We start from the raw sequence: 19,065 nt of genomic DNA, 5'->3' as shown, positions 1-19,065 counted from the left end.
AATGCATGAGCCAGTGCAGGACATTTCTCATCCAAACCACCACAGTCTCGAACTGAGATAGAAAGCATTCTTATTTATTGTTTTAAATATACTCTGTTATAGTTGCTCTCTGATAACACAAAATAATGATGGTTAATAAGTTATAGGTGGTCTTTCTTAGTTAGGGTTTTATTGCTGTGAGCAGACACCATGACCAAGGCAACTCTTGTAAGGACATTTAATTGGGGCTCGCTGACAGATTCAAAGGTTCAGTCCAGTATCATTAATATGGGAACATGGCAGCATGCGGGCAGGCATGGTGTAGGAACTGAGAGTTCTACATCTTCATCTGAAGGCTACTAGAGAAAGACTTACTTCTAGGTAGCTAGGGTGAGGGTCTTAAAGTCCACACCCACAGTCACACACCTACTTCAACAAGGCCATACCTTCTAATCCTGCCACTTCTGGGCTGAGCATATGCAGACCATCACACAGGCTAATGACCTGTTCATTATCTGGTGCTGAGGACAGCATCTGGCCATGTGCTCTGCTGTTCTCAACTGAGCTACAGCTCAGGCCTCAAATGTAACTTTTAAAACTTGCTTTTATTTTTTCCTGTACTGTCTTACCATGTAGCCATATCTGGTCTCAAACTTACAGTTATCCACCCGTTTCTACCTCTTGAGTTCTGGGATTAAAGGTGTTGCCCACTATGACTGTTCCCAAACCTTCCTTTGGTCTCCAAAGCATAGCTTTTCACTGACTGGAATTTAGGTTCATTTGATTAGAACAGCTCTTCATGGACCACTACCATGAGAATGCAGGTGATTCGTGAAATGCTTCCTTCTGTAGCCTGCTTCATGTTGGTCATCATGGGTCTCAGCATGAGGAGACACTGGTGCTTGCCTTCAGCCCAAGCAGTATGCTGGAACACCCATTCTTGCCTTTAGACTATGAGGGTTGCTAGGGAGTTGAAGGTACCTGAGCTTGCCTTCAGAGGTTCTGAGGAGTGATATTGTATATGATGACTAGAAATAGTCATTAATACTTTCTCACTGTTAGAAAGAGGGGGCATGTATACATGCTGTAGATTGTGAGCACAGAGGTTGGTGGTCATGGAGTGGGACAAAAGGAGAGACTTCTTGGAGTCTCAGGTTGGAATGGTGAGAATTAGGTATTCATCTATGTTCAGGAAAGGTAGGGGCTTCTGAGATAAAGCACACTGGAGAAGAGGTGTGGCCAAGATAATTTTGTGGAATAGAGTAGAAGGGAACATTAAAAAGAGGGCTGGGGTATAGCTCAGTGTAATATTTATCTGGTATGTCCAAGGCCCCAGTTTTCACCTTCAGGGGCAGGAGGACTAGATAGTATATAGTTCAGTAAAGACATCATATAGTTCCCTCCACTCTGATTGTGGAAGAAGAAAAGGAAACAAATATCAGAGGTACTGAGACTGTTGAGAAGGAAGAAAGAAGCCACTAATGGTGGAACACACCCATAAACCTTCCTAACGGTGCTGGGACCCTTTAGTAGACTTCTTCATGGTGTGGTGACCCCCAATCATAAAATTATTCTGTTGCTACTTCATAACTCTAATGTTACTACTGTTACTAATTGTAATGTAAACATCTGATATATAGGATATCTGAGATGTGACCCCTGTGAAAGGGTCAATCAACTCCTAAAGGGTTGCAACCCACAGGTTGAGAACCACTGCCAGAGTAACTGAGAGGATCAAGAGCCATATTTACTTAGTGACTTTAAGGCCAGACTGCGAAGAAAACACCCCAAGAAAGAGAGAAAATAGATAAACCTAGGTGTGGTGCTGCACACCTATAATATCAGCATCCAGGAAGCTGAACAGGAAAATCAGGCATCTGAGGCTAGTCTGGACATCATGGTGAAACTTTGTCCAAAACCAAACAGGGTGGGCATGAGGCCAGCAATAGTAACCAACACACATGGGATTGACACTTGAAACTCAGCTCATGGCAGCTAGGAAGTAGCTTGGAAAGGAAAGGCTATATTTCATACTTCCACAATGTGGTCCATCACAGAAGGAAGTCAAAGCAGGAACTCAAGCATGGCAGGAACTGGGATGCTAAACCTGAAGCAGAGACTGTGGAGGGGTGTGGCTTTTTTTTTTTTTTTTTTTTAATAGAATCCAGGACCACTAGCCCAGGAATGATACTATCCACAATGGGCTGTGCCCTCCCCTATCTGTGGTTACGAGGAGGGAGGTTAGTACTGAGAGGCTAGTAACTTTCCCATGCCATTGAGAAGTGGTAGAGCCAGCATGCAAACCTAGATCTCTAAAGCCTGTCCCCTTCACCCCTCCACTTTCCTGCTGAGGGAAGCCCAGAGTGTCTGTAAGAGTTACAGTGAGAGCCAGGAGGGAGAGCAACCTCATAGCAAGGCTGACAAGGCCCGACTGAAAGGTTTCCTATAAGTGCTGTTACTCTGATTCAAATCTTCTCTTTTTTGACCTTCTAATGTAGAAAAACACCTTCATGACAAAGTTGCTGTTTTAAATCACTTTCAGAAATACAACTTAATATCAAGTTTATGAAGACATTTGGTCAGCATTGTTTTCAGGGGTCTTCTGTATATATTTTCCATTTTTGTTGTTACTATCACTAGAAAACAACAAAATAGGAATTTTCAAAAGAAGTCTGGCTTGGAGCCTAAAATGGAAACTTTAAAGAGTAGTTTTTAGGATCATTAAATAGCTGTCTGTTTTCACAGTCCTGGCTTCCAGTTTGGTGTATAACATTTCAGATGGCCAGTTTGCAAGTCGTGCAGATCTCATAGATGCTGCTGGAAGCTCCCTGGGGCGTGGTGCTCTTGTACCAGGATTGGGTAAGACACACACCTCTTTCCTTGGAGCCTGAGTGATTGATTATGAAGATTCTTGTCAAGTCTCTGTGGCATTCCAGTGTCCTTAAAAGACAGAAATGCTAGTACCCTTTAATTTAGGGACTCGGTGTGCAAGGTCTCATGTATAAACTTCTCAGGTGAGCTGCCATTGAAGACATCAGCATTAGGTTGTTAGACAATACCCATTACAGCCTTCAGAGTTCATGCCAGCCAGATGTTTATTCCTCTGAACACAGTAGAAAATGAACCTGATGCTGTACATTGGGCTTCCTCTTTTTTCTCACTACTGGGGAGCACACAGAGAAGTTTGGGACCCATTATTGTGCCTTGCTGTTACTGTTCCTATAGCTCCTTGGACTTGACATGAAAGCCACCCGAGTCTTTTCCGGAGCAGGTCACATGAATTAGCTGCTGCTAAAACCACACATTATTTGTTCCTTCTTACATAGGAACTGAGCAAAATTGCAAATTACATTTAGTCTGTTGTCATATGGATCTTTAGGGGTAGACTTGTGGCTGGCAGCACTGGGGAGAATTCCTGCTCTTCACTCTTTGGTGGTGTTGTGGGAACTATGTGTTGAGGTGTGCGACGGCCATGTCGTTTGCAGGCGCCTGTTATGATACCGTGAACAATATGCTGTGGACTTGCTCAAATGACTACATGGACCAGTGGTGCAACCCTGGGAACCAGGCCTTCCATTACGTGTGCCAGAGGCTGGGCGTCAGCCATATCATCTCCGAGCCCAAAGGTGAGCAACGCTCTCAGCCCAAATGTGACAGACGAGAGGAGCAGCAGTGGGTGGGAGTGGAGGCAGCAACAGTATGTCTGCAGCTTCATTCTTGGGACTTAGGAGGAATTCCACTGCTGTCTGTGGCAGGGAAGGCTGGCCATGTGGAAGGAGAAAGCACGTAATTCAGTGAAAGTTTTCAGGAACTTGAAAGCTTTTAAAGAGAAACTCCTATTTCCCTCCCAGAATCTAAACTTAGATGTAAAATTTGGTTACTGGTGCTAGAGAGGGTCTTATGGAATCTCAGCATGGGAGAGGCTCAGGTAAGAGGACTGCTCTGTGTTCTCAACTGCCCTAGGGTTCAGACTAAGTTCTAGTGTAAGCTGTGGCAGACTGAAGGCTTACCTCAAAACAAAACCCAAACACAACATTGATTATTGGTTCTCAGGCTAGAATCCCCCTAAGTGCTGGGATTAAAGATGTGTGCCACCATGCTTGGCAATATTGACATTATTAAGATAACTGTCTTGGTATTAGGGAGAGAAAAACTCAGCACATTCTCTCTCTGTAAATTTTATTAAAGCGGACATTATCAACTAAGTAAGAACCATCTATACCCAGGTTTTGGAAATTGGTCAGTGGAGTCACCATATTAAAAACAACAGAGGGCTGGAGAGATGGCTCAGTGGTTAAGAGCTCTGATTGCTCTTCCAGAGGTCCGAGTTCAAATTCCAGCAACCACATGGTGGCTCTCAACCATCTGTAATGGGTTCTGATACTCTCTCCCATTGTATCTGAAGACAGCTACAGTGTATTCACATATATAAAATAATTCTTTAAAAAACCCCAAACAAACACAAAATATTTTTTAAAAAAAAGAGCCAAAACAATAACAAGAGCACTCAGGAGACAGAGGCATCAGATTGCTGTGACTTTGAGGCTAGCCTGTTTTATATAGCATGTTCAAGTCCAGTCAGGACTGCATAGTGAAAGCTTGTCTTAAACAACAGCAACCACCACCACATTACCTTCAGCACTTTGGGTTAGAGCATTTGGGTTGTGGCATTTTTAGGTGGGGCTCCTATTTTAGTCTCCATTCAGCCTTGGTCACTATAGCCATTCTACCAGGGTGGGGCCTATTGTGAAAATCAGCAGTTTTGCTCCCTGAGGGCTGAATGGATTTGGGGCTGAGCCTCTTTCACAGCTGCAACAGCAGCAGCAGCAGTACCACCACCACCACTACCACCAACATCTTTGGTATCAGAGAGAGAAGACCAGGGACTCAACAGAATAGCAAAGTACCTGGAAATTTGATGAATCTCTTCAGCAGCCTCTATATGGTACCTTAGTAAGGGACACTGATGTATGTTCATGTCTGGATAAATGTAAACTGAAAACATCTCAGAGGGCCAGACGAAATTACTTAGCAGGGCAGAGTTTATGACTGCGAGAGCTGGGACAACACCCTGAGCCTTACACACAGATTCACATAGAATCAAAGTGTTACTAGCTCAAGAGGTTGGGGTGCCACCTCCAACTATCAGTTAACAGTCAACAAGTCTTGAAATAAAACCCAGACCTGGGAGTAAGGCAGACTATCAGAAGAGCAAGGCCTTGGCTTCCATCCCTAACACCAGATGCAAGAATAGTAGCAACAGTGAAGCAGGGTTAAAAAAGGAAGCCCAGCTGCACACTGTAGAGACATTCAGATGAAGAAAAGTATGATGACTGTGACAAGATGAATAGAAACTCTAATAGAAAAATAAACAATTATAAGTCAAGACAGAGTCTCATGTATTCCAGGCTAAAGTCTCATTCAATAAATAGCTAAGGATGAACTTCTGATCCTCCTGTTTCCACCTCCCAGTGTTGGGTCATACAACCCAGTTTATGTTATGCTTCATGCAGCTAAACAGCTGACCTGCATCCCCATCCTCAAAAAATTGTTAAAATTAAAAAATTATTAAAATCAAAACCACTGTAACTAAGTGTGGTAAGTATCCAGCAGAGGCAGGCATATCCAGAGCACTAGGATTTTGGCTACCTAGTGTGTCTGGTGCTAGCCTGGGTCTTATGAGACTCTCTAAACTCATTGTAATCTGAGAGAATAGCACTAAGGTCACGTGCCTTTCGCTCACACTATATCCTAGGACTCGTGTCAACCTGACAAGTTGGATGGGTGCTGACACAGCCTGGTTTCCATGGTGGCCCCACCCAGCCTTCTCACTCTACTGTCTCTGCAATCGGGTTAGGAGTCCACTTCATACCTAAGGGAGCACTGAGTCCATCCTGGACAGAGGATCAAGTATTAGTCTCCTCAGTAATTAACACATTTTTATTAATTGTGTGGGTGCATATGTATGCATCCTGTCCACTGTGTGGATTCTGGGGGGCCTTTACCTGCTGAACCACCTGGCCAGCCCTGCAATTACTTTAATATATGTGATGTTAATAGTGATTTCTCTGCTTTCATTTCTCATTTTCATATTTTTGTGAACTTGCTGAAAATGATGGGAAGTGGGAAGGACTCTTTTCTTAGTTATGTCTTGTTTCATGTGCTGGAGGTTGGAGCCAGGGATGTTTGTGGGAGGCAAGTGTTCTAACACCTGAGATTCCCCCAGACCAGGCTGGGACCACCGAGCTTTGTCTTCAAGTCCCCAAGCGGTCTTACTTGTACTTTGCGCATTTGGATTATTCTCTACCTCCATCCTCTGAATGCCTGAAACTGTCCAGGAGCCATGAAGTAATTATATAAGAAAATGCTTGTAATTGATTAATTGATACACATCTATCCAAATGGGATAGGAATGGGGGGGGGGTGCTATGGAGGGTACTTGTAGATGGGCTTCTTCCATCTGGCAGCTTGAATGTGACTCTGCATCTTGTAGATTGGTTACCAGCATGGGCTAAGCTGGACTGAACTCCTCTCTGAGTTCTCCCACTTTGCAGCCTCCTCTCACTCTTTGTTTACTACCCTATAAAACAGAGCAAAAAGAGTTTCCATTATAAGGATTCATGCCAGACTTTATCTCATTGTTAAGGGCATATACCGAGCTTAGCAAGTGATAGCTTCCTGTGTTCTAGAAAACACAGCTCTCACGTATTTATGTTCCACACTCTGGCAGGAAGGGTTTGGAACAGCATTGGGATCTCTGGTCACCGGGAGTCTGTCCTCGCGTTTACACAGCTTTTGTACACTGGAGAGTTGCTCTCTGGGATGCCTGTCATGGCTTTCCTCACCATGTTTTCCTTTGCATCTTCCAGAAGAGGCCATTAGCACGAATGAAGTTATAAACCAGTTACTGCACCATGTTGGCGCCATGTGCATTCACCAGCTCAACCTTTTAGCTACAAACCCCAACCTTCCTATCACAAGTGTCCTGGGCAAGCAGCACCCAATTGAGGCACGCCATCTGAGCAGCATCTGTGACATCATGGAGAAGGCCATGGTTAATGGCGACACCTGCATCGTACGCTGCATCCTCGTCGTCTTTCAGGTACATGTTAGCATATGTGAGCAAGATGGCAGGCAGGAGCCACCTCTTCCCAGAAGTACCTTCAGCAACTGCTTTGCATTTTGCCTCCTTGCCGTCCTCTAACTAGGGCTGTCCTCCATCATGTGTATTGCACATGCATAGCAGATGATGCTGTCAGTGTGTGTAAAGTATTTACTATGTGCTGTTGTGCAGTAGAAGAGACTGGAGTTGAACACGCACCTGCTATCTTTTCATAAGCTACATGCGCTTTCTTTTACAGGGCTGCTTTTACCCTGGTGGAGTGCACACTTAGCTCTGCTCATTATGTTTCTGTAGGTGGTGTTTAAATTTTTCTTCAGCCCACAAACTGAAAGGAACCGAGACATCATTCGGCGGTCGGGATTGCTTCTTTGGCAGTTGTTGATGGCACCAAAAGATCAAATCTGTCCTGAAATTCAGAAGGAGGTCTGTCTTGCCATCAGGTAAACAACAGATGGGTTTTCTTAGTGCTCCCTGCAAGTAAGTAATGCACTGGGACCCTCTCTGCAGGTTGAAGCCTACATAGCTCAGCCCATCTGGAATCTGGACCTCACCATCTGAAAAGCATTTTCCCCAGCACCAAAGGCAACCCATGGGGGTATCACATGTGTAAAAAGAAAACAAAAGCTATTTTTTTTTTTTTTTTTTTTGAGACAAGGTTTCTCTTTGTAGCCCAGAATTCTGTAGAATTTAGAGATCCCCCTGCCTCAGCATCCTGAATGCTGGGATTAAAGGTGTATATCACCGCCACCTGCCAAGAAAGCTCTTGCAAAGGTTGTAAATGTACAGTTGGAAGCAGCTAGATTGTTCAAGTGCGAGTGTGTCAGGATGTGTTGGCGCATGCTTTGGTGTGAGCAGCCCTAGTATCTATATTTGCTCTGCCATTCACATTGGCTGTGACTTGTCTCCTCAGGTGTTTGGTGACTCATAGGCTGATACAGGACAGTATTTAGTTGTGCTAGTTCTTGTCAGCCTGCTCAGAATCTTGTATGGTTGCTGAGATGGCTCAGTGGGAAAAATCACTTACCACCCAAACTTGACAACCTGAGTTTAATCCCCAGAACCCACTGCTTAGGAGGAGAAAATCAACTCCTAAGGTTTGTCCTTTGACCTCCACACATGCACTGTGGCATAAACAATCACATCACATCACACACACACACACACACACACACACACACACACCACACACACACACAAGCACACACAGTAATAATAGTAATTTTTTAAAAATCTTTTTGAGCTGGTCATAGCAGCACACATCTTTAATCCTTGCATGTTTGAAGCAGAGGCAGGCTAATCTCTGTGAATTTAAGGCCAGTGTGTCCTACATAAGTGAAGTCCAAACCAGCCAGAGCTATACAGTGAGACTTTGTCTTAAAACAAAACAAAACAAAACAAAACAAAAAAAAAAAACCAAAACCAAACAAACAAAACAAAAAACCTCATAGATTCTGTAGTGATTTTTTTTTTCTTAAAACACATTTTTGAATGTGTGTCTATACCAGAGGTCAGTGATGACTTCTCAGTCTTATCTTTTGATACATGGTCTCCATGGAACCAGGCCCTTACCCGTTAGCTAGATTAGCTAGTCAGCTAGCCCTAGGAGCCCTCTAGGCTTCACCTGCCACCACTGGGTTGGGGTGTTGTCGCTGTGTCCAGCTTTGTTCTTTCATTGAAAGTGTTTGATTCAATGGTCTGTCCTTGAAGCCTCCTCACCAGTGAACTTAGAGGCTGTGGTCTAGTGAGGATTTTGTTGTTTTGTTTATGCCTTTGGGGAGGACATTTTCTTTTGTTATTGTTGTTATTTTTGGTTTTTTTGAGACTGGGTCTTTGGCTGTAGCCAGACTGATCTGGAGCTTAATACCCTCTCATCTCAGTCTTTCAGTTTTGGGAATTACAGGCATGCAGCCTCATGTCCAGCTGTTAATTAGTGTTAATTAATGAATTAATTTTTGAGACAGAATCTTCCTGTGTGATTCTCACTGCATCCAGCTCTGTACAAAGCCAGCTGGCCTCGAGTGCACTCTGTACCCCAGATGGCCTCGGTCTTGTTTTGATTGTTTATTTCATTTCCATGCATTTCCATGGAAGTAGAGCTGTAGTTTGACCACATGTAGTGCAGAGACCCTGGAGGCTGGTAAGGGTGCGATGACAGGGATGGGATGGGTAGAGAGGGCAGGGTTTAAGGTTTTGTTTTTTTTTTCTTCTTTGTTTCTTTTCACTATATGTTACATTTTGAGCTACTTCCTGTTGAATATTAAAGCAATAAATCAGGCAGAAACTCCTGGCGATGGGATAGTATTGTGCTGTCTTTGTGATGGCTTTTCAAGTGCATGAGACATAGGACATTCAGGCTAGATGCTAAATCTGCAAATCTCTGATGACATTTTCCACCCTCTTCTTCCAGGCTTCTTGAAAAGCTGAGATCAAGAATTCTCTTTGCCACATGATTTGTGGCACAGCCTGCATATATAATTGGCTTGTCAACCTTGCCTTTTCAAACTTTCAATTCTCCTTTACTGGGTCTTTATGGAGTCTGCCATACATTATCATTTTGGTAATTCACGGGCAAAAGATTGGAAAGATCTTTTATCAGAGAAGTGATTGGAGTCTATCATGTTGGTGAATTTAGGTACCTGGGAGGGGAAGGTAAAGGTTAACATCTTCCTGTATTTAACCCAAGCTGGCCTTGAACTTGAGATGACATACTCATCTCTCAGTCTCCCAAGAGCTGGAGTTACAGGTGTATACCACCATATCTGGCCAGACTGGCATCTTTAACAAAAGTTTAAATAGCTAGAGTTTGTATTTTCTAGAATTTTTTAATTTGTTGACTTTCCTGTCATTTCAGCTCTGGCTTAAATATTTTATACCCAGGTGAAACAGAAATCAATAACTTACTTAAGCTGGTCTTAACAGAAGGTGAGGTTTTTTGGGATTATCTTTGAACAACAACCCCCCCACTGTGTGTGTGTGTGTGTGTGTGTGTGTGTGTGTGTGTGTGTGTGTGACTAAGAACTGAACCTAAGGCTTAGAATGTACTAAGCATTTACTCTGCTGCTGATTATATTCCAAAGCCCCCCTTTTAACTTGGAAAACAACTTATTTATATTCTGTATTCTGATTGTTTTATCTGTGTGTGTGTGTATGTGTGTGTGTGTGTGTGTGTGTGTGTGTGTGTGTGTGTGTGTGTACCACATACCTGCAGTCCCCATGGAATGCCAGAAGAAGTTGTTAGATCCCCTGAAATTGGAGTTATAGATGGTGTTAAGATTCCATGTGGGTGCTGGGAATCTATGAGCCATCTCTCCTGTTCTCCTTTTACTCTGAGAGAAAGAGACTGTCATTAAGTTTCCCACACTAGCTTTGAACTTTCAGTTCTTCTCCTTCAGCATTCTGAGTAGCTGAATATTCTTTCTTGTTCTTAAGGAAACTGTTGGGCTGTTACAGGGGTTCTTATTTTCTTCTTATTAGTCAGCATACTTGAAAAAAAATGTGTATTTGGGGCTGGAGAGATGGCTCAGTAGTTAATAACACTGGCTGTTTCTTCAGGGGACTTGAGTTTGGTTCCTAGCACACATATGGTAGCTCACAAGCATCTCTGACTCCAGCTGTAGGGGATCTGATGCCCTCTTCTGACCGTTACTGGCACCAGACATGTACACAGTGCACATACATACATCTAGGCAAAGCACACATAGAATAAATCTTAGAAAAAAGGCTGTTGCTGTAGCTCATGGATGACAGAATGTTTGCTTACTGTGCAAGAGCTCCTAGTTTCCTCCTTTTACTCAAAACAAATAACCACAACTAATGTGTGCACATAGTGGCCCACACTTGAGGTTGAAAGCAGAAGCCGTGCGTGATTCAAGTATTTTTAAGCTTTATCCCTCTTCCTATGCCCACCTCTAGAATCTGGAGTATAGCTGTTTCTCACATTTAAAAATAAATGACTTCTTATTCTAGCACTGTGGGGTAGCACATGCCTGTAACCTCAGCACTCAGGAGGTAGAAGCAGGATGACAAGAAACTGCTTGTCATCCTCAGCATATAGAGAGGTCAGGGCATCCTGGGATGTTCTAGACCCCGTCTCTAGCAAAAGAGAACCAACCAGCCAAAACCAGTTTTGTGGTGATTTCTCCCCCAGGGTGTGTGTGTGTGTGTTTGCTTGTTTTTTAGTTTTTTGTTTTTTCCATATATTTGAACATATGTTTTAATTCAGACTGAACAACAGCAACAGAAGATATGGTAAGAACACTCAGTGTTTAAGAGCAACACTGATCTAAGGAAGTAGCAAACCACCACACTTTATAATATACAAGGAGGAGAATTCAGACTTAAAGTGGATGTCCTGGCTAAAGTTGAAGCCTGGGTGTGGTGCTGTTTTGCTGGTGTTTGCATGAGTCTAAACTCTGTGTTCCTAGGCTGTTCTTTTTTTTTTTTTTTTTTTTTTTTTTTTTTTTTTTGGGGGGGGGGGAACCTTTAAAAAAAGTAATATCAGTTTTTTTTGGGTAGAAGGTACAGTTTGTTAAGGTATCATTTCAAGTAGCCCTCCTGTCCCAGCCTCCCAGATGCTGGAAGTACAGCCCAATTAGATGGCTTTTCTTTTCTTTCTTTTTTTTAAGTTCAATATACTATGTGTTTTTTTTTTTTTTTAAGATTTATTTATTTATTTTATGTGAGTACACTGTCGCTGTCTTCAGACACACCAGAAAAGGGCATCAGATCCCATTACAGATGGTTGTGAGCCACCATGTGGTTGCTGGGAATTGAACTCGGGACCTCTGGAAGAGCAAGCAGTCAGTGCTCTTAACCACTGAGCCATCTCTCCAGCCCGATAGATGGCTTTTCTAAGTGCTTGTTGCCAGGGTCACTCATGGCTTTTTGTCCTGTATTAGGAGAGAGAAACAGTGGACTCTCCCAGCTTCGAGATGTGATTCTCACCAACTTAGCAGAGCAGCTTCAGAACAACCGGTTTGGCAGTGATGAGGATGATCACTACAGGTGAGGCCTGTTAGTTCTCTCTCTGTGGTTGACTAGACTCCACCCCTAAGAGCAACTTACAGAAGAAAGGATTTATTTGGGCTTTGCAGTTTCAGAAGGATAAGGATGCATCCTGGTGAGGGGGTTTGGCTGCAAGCAGCAGGTGTGTCGCACGTGTAGGAAGCAAAAAGTGTGAACTAAAAGTGGTACAGAGCTTTAAATTCTCAGAGCCTGCTCCCAGGGACACTTCCTCTAGCAAGGCTGCACTCACTAAGACCTCCCAAGCAGTGCCACCAAATGCTCAGGCCTTGGAGACATTCTCATCCAGACCACAACATACCTATGTTGGTTACAACTAGTGTTTTTTCTAAGTGATAACTTACATTTAAATGTGCTTGGTCATTAGTTTTCTCCTATAGCATGTTGAATCTAAATTCTGGGCCCACTGAAGAGTATTAAACCCTGCGCTGTCCTAAGAGCTGAGGTAACTTTCAGTATGATGAGTGTGAAGTGCTTGGGTCTGGCAATATCCTTAGCAGAAGTGATGGTGAGGTAGTCCTGTGGACAGCTGGTTCGCTCTCTGTGAAAGAAACTTTGAGAGAGTTACTAGAGTTACTAGTTAAAGGCTGTATAGTAGCCTTTGTGTTTTCTATTGTATTTACTCTAAAATACTTGAATTAGGAGGTAGGGCACCATTTTGGTTTGTGGTGTGTATGGTTTAGTCTGCTGACTGAGGGATTAGCTTCCTGATTGCCTCATACCAAGTGTACTGTGTATACTTTCATGTTTTAAAGACTCAATGATGAGCTCTTACACTACATCCTGAAGATTGTTGTTCGAGAATCCTGTATCCTAATCACCAAGTGCCAAACAGTCTCCAAGGATGATTTCCAGAAGCTCCTTTCAACGGTGCCTGTAAGTGAGGACTTTACTGAGGCAGTGCTGTCTCCTCTCAGGGAGTCTGGATGACTGAGCTTACCCAGGAAGTGTACACGTGGGCAAGTCTACTCCAAGAACTTACCTAGAACAGAGACAATCCTTCCCGAGGCTACTCTCCAGTGTCAGATGCCTGATTGTTAGAATATGGAATTTTGTTTTTTTGTAGTGAGAGTTTCTTCTGTTACTGGTTTTTAACAAACAGTATGTTTCAGAGGCTGGTGGGAACCAAGAGGTTCCTGAAGGGTTGGGTGGAGTCTGCTGTAGAGATGTGAGACTCAAGCGGAGTGCTAAGGGATGAGAGCTGCGCCAGTCTCAGAGAGGACAGTGGGGGCCACATGTGGAAGGCAGGAAGGCCAGTATGTACATCAGAGCCTGTCTTCAGAGTTGTGTATCTATAGCTCCCAAGAAACTGTGTGCTCTCATGTGTGCTTCTTCCTCTTTTGTTTCTCTTGTGGATATCTTTTAAAAACATGATGGGTATACGAGCCCTTCCAGTCACAGGGAGGTCACCTAATGTCCTTATTTGTGTTAAAGGCTGCATCCTCCTGCCTGCGCTATCTGATGGCAGTTCAGAATCACCTTCTCAGTAACACTGTTTTGATTAAGCCTGATGAGAATGAGGACAGTGACAGCTCCTTGCAGGGAGAGACATTGAAGGTACAGGTAAACACCAAGCTTTATTTCAAAGATGCTTTCTCCACAGCGCTAAGTTTCTGTATGTTATGACGTTCACAGCATTGTTTAATTTTTGTGAGAAGTATGAGGCTGCTCATTGCTTTGTTGTTGCTCAGTGGTTACATGTTTGTGACTGTCATGATGTGTTATCATATGCTCTGGTAGTCTCTGTGCATTTGTTTGTTTTTGTTTTGCAAGAATTATAAGTTTGGCACTCACAAGTGACCTCATTACCCCTTAAAGTCAATCTGAGAGCATTACATTCTAACCACTTCCAATATTTGGATGAATTTATTTTTTATTTAAATAACTTAAAATGATAAATTTGATCTTTGTATGAATAATTTCTAGTCATATGGTTAATTTAATTTTTTGTTATTTTTAAAAAGTTAGCATCTGTGTAAACTCAGTCATTTCTTTGAATTTGATAATATGGCACTGCACAGATGTTTTTTATAGCAGTGGTTGTTGTAATTCTGACAGATAGTCAGGGGCCTCATTTGCATTGTTGTTGAAAATTTCATCTTTGAGAGCTAGTGGCATATACCTGTACTCACAGGGCTTGAGAGGCTGAGCCAGAAGATTGTGGAAGATCAAAGGTCAGCCTGGGCTACCTAGTATGTTCTAGGCCAGCCTGAACCACAGTGTGAGAGCTGGTGAGATGGCTCAGCTGGTGCTTGCTGCTAAGCATGAGGAGCTAGGCTGTGTTCCTGAGACCCACGTGGAATGAGAGAGCAACTCTCGAAGGTCTCATCTAACCTCCACAGTCAAGCCATGCTCTTGCTGAGGACCTGAGTTCAGTCCCCAGTATACATGGCAGCTCACAGCCATCAGTAACTCCAGTTCCAGTGCCTCTGACCCTCTTCTGGAATCCATAGGTACCCGCACACTGTGGTACATATAAATCTACATAGGCTCATGTACATATACATAAATAAAAAAAAATAAATTGGAGCTGTGCATGGTGGTACATGAATTTAATCTTAGTTTTCTTTCTTTTTTTTTTTTTTTTAAAGATTTATAATTCACACACACACACACACACACACACACACACACACACACACACACACTGTAGCTGTCTTCAGACACACCAGAAGAGGGCACCAGATCTCATTACAGATGATTGTGAACCACCATGTGGTTGCTGGGAATTGAACTCAGGACCTCTGGAAGAGCAGTCAGTGCTCCTAACCACTGAGCCATCTTTCTAACCCTAATCTTAGCTTTCAAGAGAAAAAGGCAGGTAGATCTCTTTGGATTTGAGGCCATTTGGTCTACATAGTGAGTTCTAAGCCCACCAATACTACGTAGTAAGACCCTTATTTAAAACAAGAACCAAAAAAACAAAACAAAATAAATTTTCAATGAAAATATTGAAAGCCTGGAGTAGTCACAGACACCTGTAAGCCAACTCTTAGGAGGCAGAAGTAGGAGCATTGGAGCTGGAGTTTATCGTCTGGTGGGTGTGCAGGGAGTTCAGAGCCAGTCTGGGATACATAAGACCTGATATCAAATAAAACAAAATGAAAAGTAATCATTTTTGTGGAAATTAGAAAAATTGGTATGAACTTTCTGATGACCACCCTGGAAATCTCACTCAGGAGGTCACGGCCATGGAGGTAACTGCCAGTCCTGTGTGTGTCACTTGTCTGGTCTGTTTTCTAAGAGTTCAAGGTCAACCTGGTCTACAGAATGAATTCCAAGACAGCCAAGGCTACTCAGAGAAACTTTGTCTCAAAACAAACAAAAAAATAAAATTAAGAAAAAAAAAAGAAAAAAAATTATATACAGACATAGAAAGACTCTTGGCAAAGGCAGAATGGCTAGGTGGTCTGGGCTAGGTCGTCTAGCATTTCCAAGAAAAACAAGATGGATTGATGTTATGTGGAGATAGTTCACTAGTATGTATTTTTTTTTAATCAGAAAATAGCTATGAGCTGAACAGGTAAGGGCTGCTGCCTTGTTTGCATTCTCAGAAAGTCTGTGCCATTCTTTTCTGTTCAGTAGCCCATAGCTGCTGCTTAGCTGGGCTTCCCAACTTGGTGCATTTTAAATGTGCTGGGCTCGGACTCTAGGACAAAACCACTTGTCCAGTTTGAGTGTGCTGTGGTTTGTCTCATCTTACTCACCGCCTGTCCATGCGCTTTTTACTGTTGTGTTTTCTCTTTAGCTGTGCTCAGAATTCCCAAGACAGTCCACCTGGCAGTGTCTGGGCCTCCAGGAGCGCTCTTATGCTGGATGGGACGGGAGCTAGGCCTTGCTGCTAGACACAGTGTCTTCCCTGTGAAATACTGCATATTTCTAGCTGCACTGCAGACTCTGGCCTCCCAAATCAAATTCCTATCTGCCACCCAAGAGGAGCTCACTGCCCTAGGCTTCTACTGGTCACATCATTTCATCTGGAAATGTGTCTTAAATAAACGTGTCATGTCTTGTTGTCTATGTGAGTGTGCCTTATTCATCACAAGGCTAGAAACTAATCTTATGATCTCTTCTGCCTAGGAATTAAAGATCAGTATTTTGGCTCTTGCCACTCAGATCCTGACTGGATGTGATGAGGTACTGGAAATGCTGCAGCAGGTAACCACTGCCCTCATAAACAGTGACATACCTGACCGAGAGCAGAGGTGAGCATGGGGATTGATCATCTACAGTACAAGCATATCTGCAACAAGGGGTTGAGATAGTATTGCAGGGCCGAGGGCAGCGATCCACCTCACTGTGCTACAGACCTAGTGTGAACACGGTTCTGCTGGGCAGCCTGGCCTCCAGCATGGTCTCTGTGGCCTTGCTTCCTGTCCTTTCCTGTTCTTTCCTTTTCTCTCTTTTTTTTTGATTTTTTTTCCTTTCTTTTTTGCTTCCTTCTTTTCTCTCTGTCTCCTGTTTCATTCGTTTATTCATTCATTTTCAAGACAGGGTCTAGCTGTCCTGGGACTCACTCTATAGGCCAGGCTTGAATGCATAGATCTACCTGCCTCTGCTTCCCAGCTTTAATCCAGACCTGGGATTAAAGTGTGAGCCATGACTCCCAGCTCAGATCTGCCTTTCAGTCATTGTCTCAGTGCTGTGCCAAGTTTCTTTGAGAGGGGTGATGCAGGGGCACAGCTAACCATCTGTGCATAGAAGATGGCACTGACACAGCACCTCAGCATCAACTCACGTTGGCTCTTCCAGACACAGGGGACCTGTAGAGAGGGAGCCTCTTCCACAGTAGCAGCCCTTCCTCTACTATGCTTGCTTTTCAAGATGTTAGAGTCTGGATTTTTATAATTTGGACACTGAGATATATTGACCTAATGTGAACCTGCGGCAGTCTTTGCTTCGGTGTGTCTGTCCTGTGTCTCGGTTGTTGCCCGTTTGTAGATGATAGATGGGAATAATCCAGAGAGCCATTGTGCCAAGACTAGTGAAGATGTTTGTTCTCTACTGTCAGTGCATGGGACTAGGTGGCGTGTAATGGGGGACGCTGAAATGGGGTGCCCATTTCTCCTTCCAACACCAATATATCCTCAGTAACTTTGGAGAACTTACAATCCTCGTAGCAAAGAAATGCAATATTGAGAGAGTGATTTTAAAGACTAATTTAAAATAAAATATGTCTGTTTACTAGTCAGATTCATACATAAAGAAAGTTGAATGGTAGTTACTAAGGCCAGAGGAGGAGAGTTATTACCAAACAGGCATAGAATTTGGGTTTTACAGGATAAATAAGGTTTGAAAGATAGACAATAATAATGGTTGTACATTATTCTAATCCTAAAATGTATGCTTCAAAGTGGCTAGGAAGGCACAGCACTTCAGGACCTGTTTATGAAGGGCTAGGAGGGACCTGGAGATACATGCTCTGGACTACAATCCTTTTCCTCTTCCTCAGTGGTGGGGTTCGGATAGAATTGACTAGTTTAAAGAGAGAATGTTTCAGAAAATGAGCCAGGCACAGGATGTGGTGGTTGCTCTTCATTCATGAACTTGCTTAGAATGTGTGTTTTTCTGAACTTCTAGGTTAAAAGGCTTGGAGCAAGTCACCAAGGCCACTATGCTTGGTCACCTCCTCCCGGTATTGCTGACCTCCCTGATGCACCCCAATCTACAGACCCTGACCATGGCTGACGCCCTGATGCCTCAGCTCGTGCAACTGGTGCTGTACACCAGCCAGGTGGGGTCCTGTACTCCACTGACCAGCTCTCAGTTAATGGCTGGGGAGGGGGGCACTATAAACCCAGCCAATCCTTTACAAGAACCAAGACAACTTTCAAGCCTAAAATACAAAGTCATGTGCTCAGGACCTAGATTTTAGTTGTTTGTGTGACTTAGGATGCCGTGGTTTAGCAAGTGTTGATGGATGACCAGTGGTAAAAGTGCCAGTGTCAGCACTGACAGCCCACAGTACATTCAGTGTCCTGAGTTCTTGCCAGCAGAGAATAAAGTGCAGGAGGAGGAGGGAGGCGGCCTCTCTAGTGGGCGTTTCCCAGAGAAGGACTGCAGCAAGGCTTGAAAGTTCATGTCTGGAGCTACCTGGGAAAGGCTCACAGAGCTCTGGGAGCTCTGGGGGATTCAGTTAGTTGATATTGTTGTTTTTCCTATGGGGTTTTGAACCTGTTCTTCTCCAGTCTTTCCCCTAGCTCTTCCATTGGGGTCCCCAGGCTCAGTCCAATGGTTGGCTGTGAGCATCTGCATTTGTCTCAGTCAGGTGCTGGCAGACTATGGAGGGCCCATGGATTCAGCTACACATGTAGCAGAGCCATGGCCTTATCTGCCATCAGTGGGAGGGGAGGCCCTTAGTACTGTGGAGGCTTGATGCCTAAGTGTAAAGGGATGCTAGATGGGTAAGAAGGGAGTGGGCGGGTGGGTGGGGAAGCACCCTCTTAGAGGCAAAGGGGAAGGGGGATGGGTTGGGGGAATTTGTGGAGGGGAGATGGGGAAGGTAGACATCATTTGAAGTGTAAATAAATAACCAATAAAAAAATCAAAAGAATTAAAACAAATAAACAAACAAACAAAAAACCCAGCCAAACAAAAAAAGGCACAAATGTTTTATGTTTTAGACGGCCTTGCTGCTTAAAACCCAATGTCCGGTGTTTGCTGAGGTGGGCTGTTCCCCGTGTGGCACCTCAGACCAGAAGTGCAGGCTTTTCCCTGATGAGAGGTAACGTGTGCATGCAATGAGAGCATTGTATTCCTTTTAAGACCGCAACTTTTTAACTAGGATTAGCTAACTGGAAAGGAAAATATTTCAGGGCCAAAATTTTATAGCCAGCTACAAGATTATTTTAAATTTATAGGGACAAATTAGACTGCATTCCCCTTTAAGTGACGGGATCCATTCAAAATTGGCTTGAAACTCTTATTATAGTAGACATGCA

At 43.5% G+C, this 19,065-nt stretch overlaps 1 protein-coding gene across 1 annotated transcript in view; it reads left to right on the top strand.

Annotated features, from left to right (window-relative positions):
• HECTD4 (HECT domain E3 ubiquitin protein ligase 4) overlaps nt 1-19,065 on the top strand; it is a gene marked incomplete at its 5' end in the record, with an annotated part of 141,917 nt that overhangs the window by 48,781 nt on the left and 74,071 nt on the right. The window contains 11 exons of the mRNA XM_080940989.1: nt 2,725-2,838; nt 3,465-3,605; nt 6,849-7,081; nt 7,397-7,542; nt 9,954-10,024; nt 12,001-12,106; nt 12,880-13,000; nt 13,559-13,681; nt 16,205-16,329; nt 17,705-17,858; nt 18,748-18,848. Of these exons, the coding sequence (XP_080797115.1) occupies nt 2,725-2,838; nt 3,465-3,605; nt 6,849-7,081; nt 7,397-7,542; nt 9,954-10,024; nt 12,001-12,106; nt 12,880-13,000; nt 13,559-13,681; nt 16,205-16,329; nt 17,705-17,858; nt 18,748-18,848 (1,435 nt within the window). The remainder of the gene's footprint in view (nt 1-2,724; nt 2,839-3,464; nt 3,606-6,848; nt 7,082-7,396; nt 7,543-9,953; nt 10,025-12,000; nt 12,107-12,879; nt 13,001-13,558; nt 13,682-16,204; nt 16,330-17,704; nt 17,859-18,747; nt 18,849-19,065) is intronic.

This window comes from Micromys minutus (genome assembly GCF_963924665.1).
Source record: "Micromys minutus genome assembly, chromosome: 29".
Taxonomy (NCBI): Eukaryota; Metazoa; Chordata; class Mammalia; order Rodentia; family Muridae; genus Micromys; species Micromys minutus.
The sequence above is the reverse complement of the archived record's forward strand: the minus strand, read 5'-3'. Positions and strand labels throughout refer to the sequence as shown.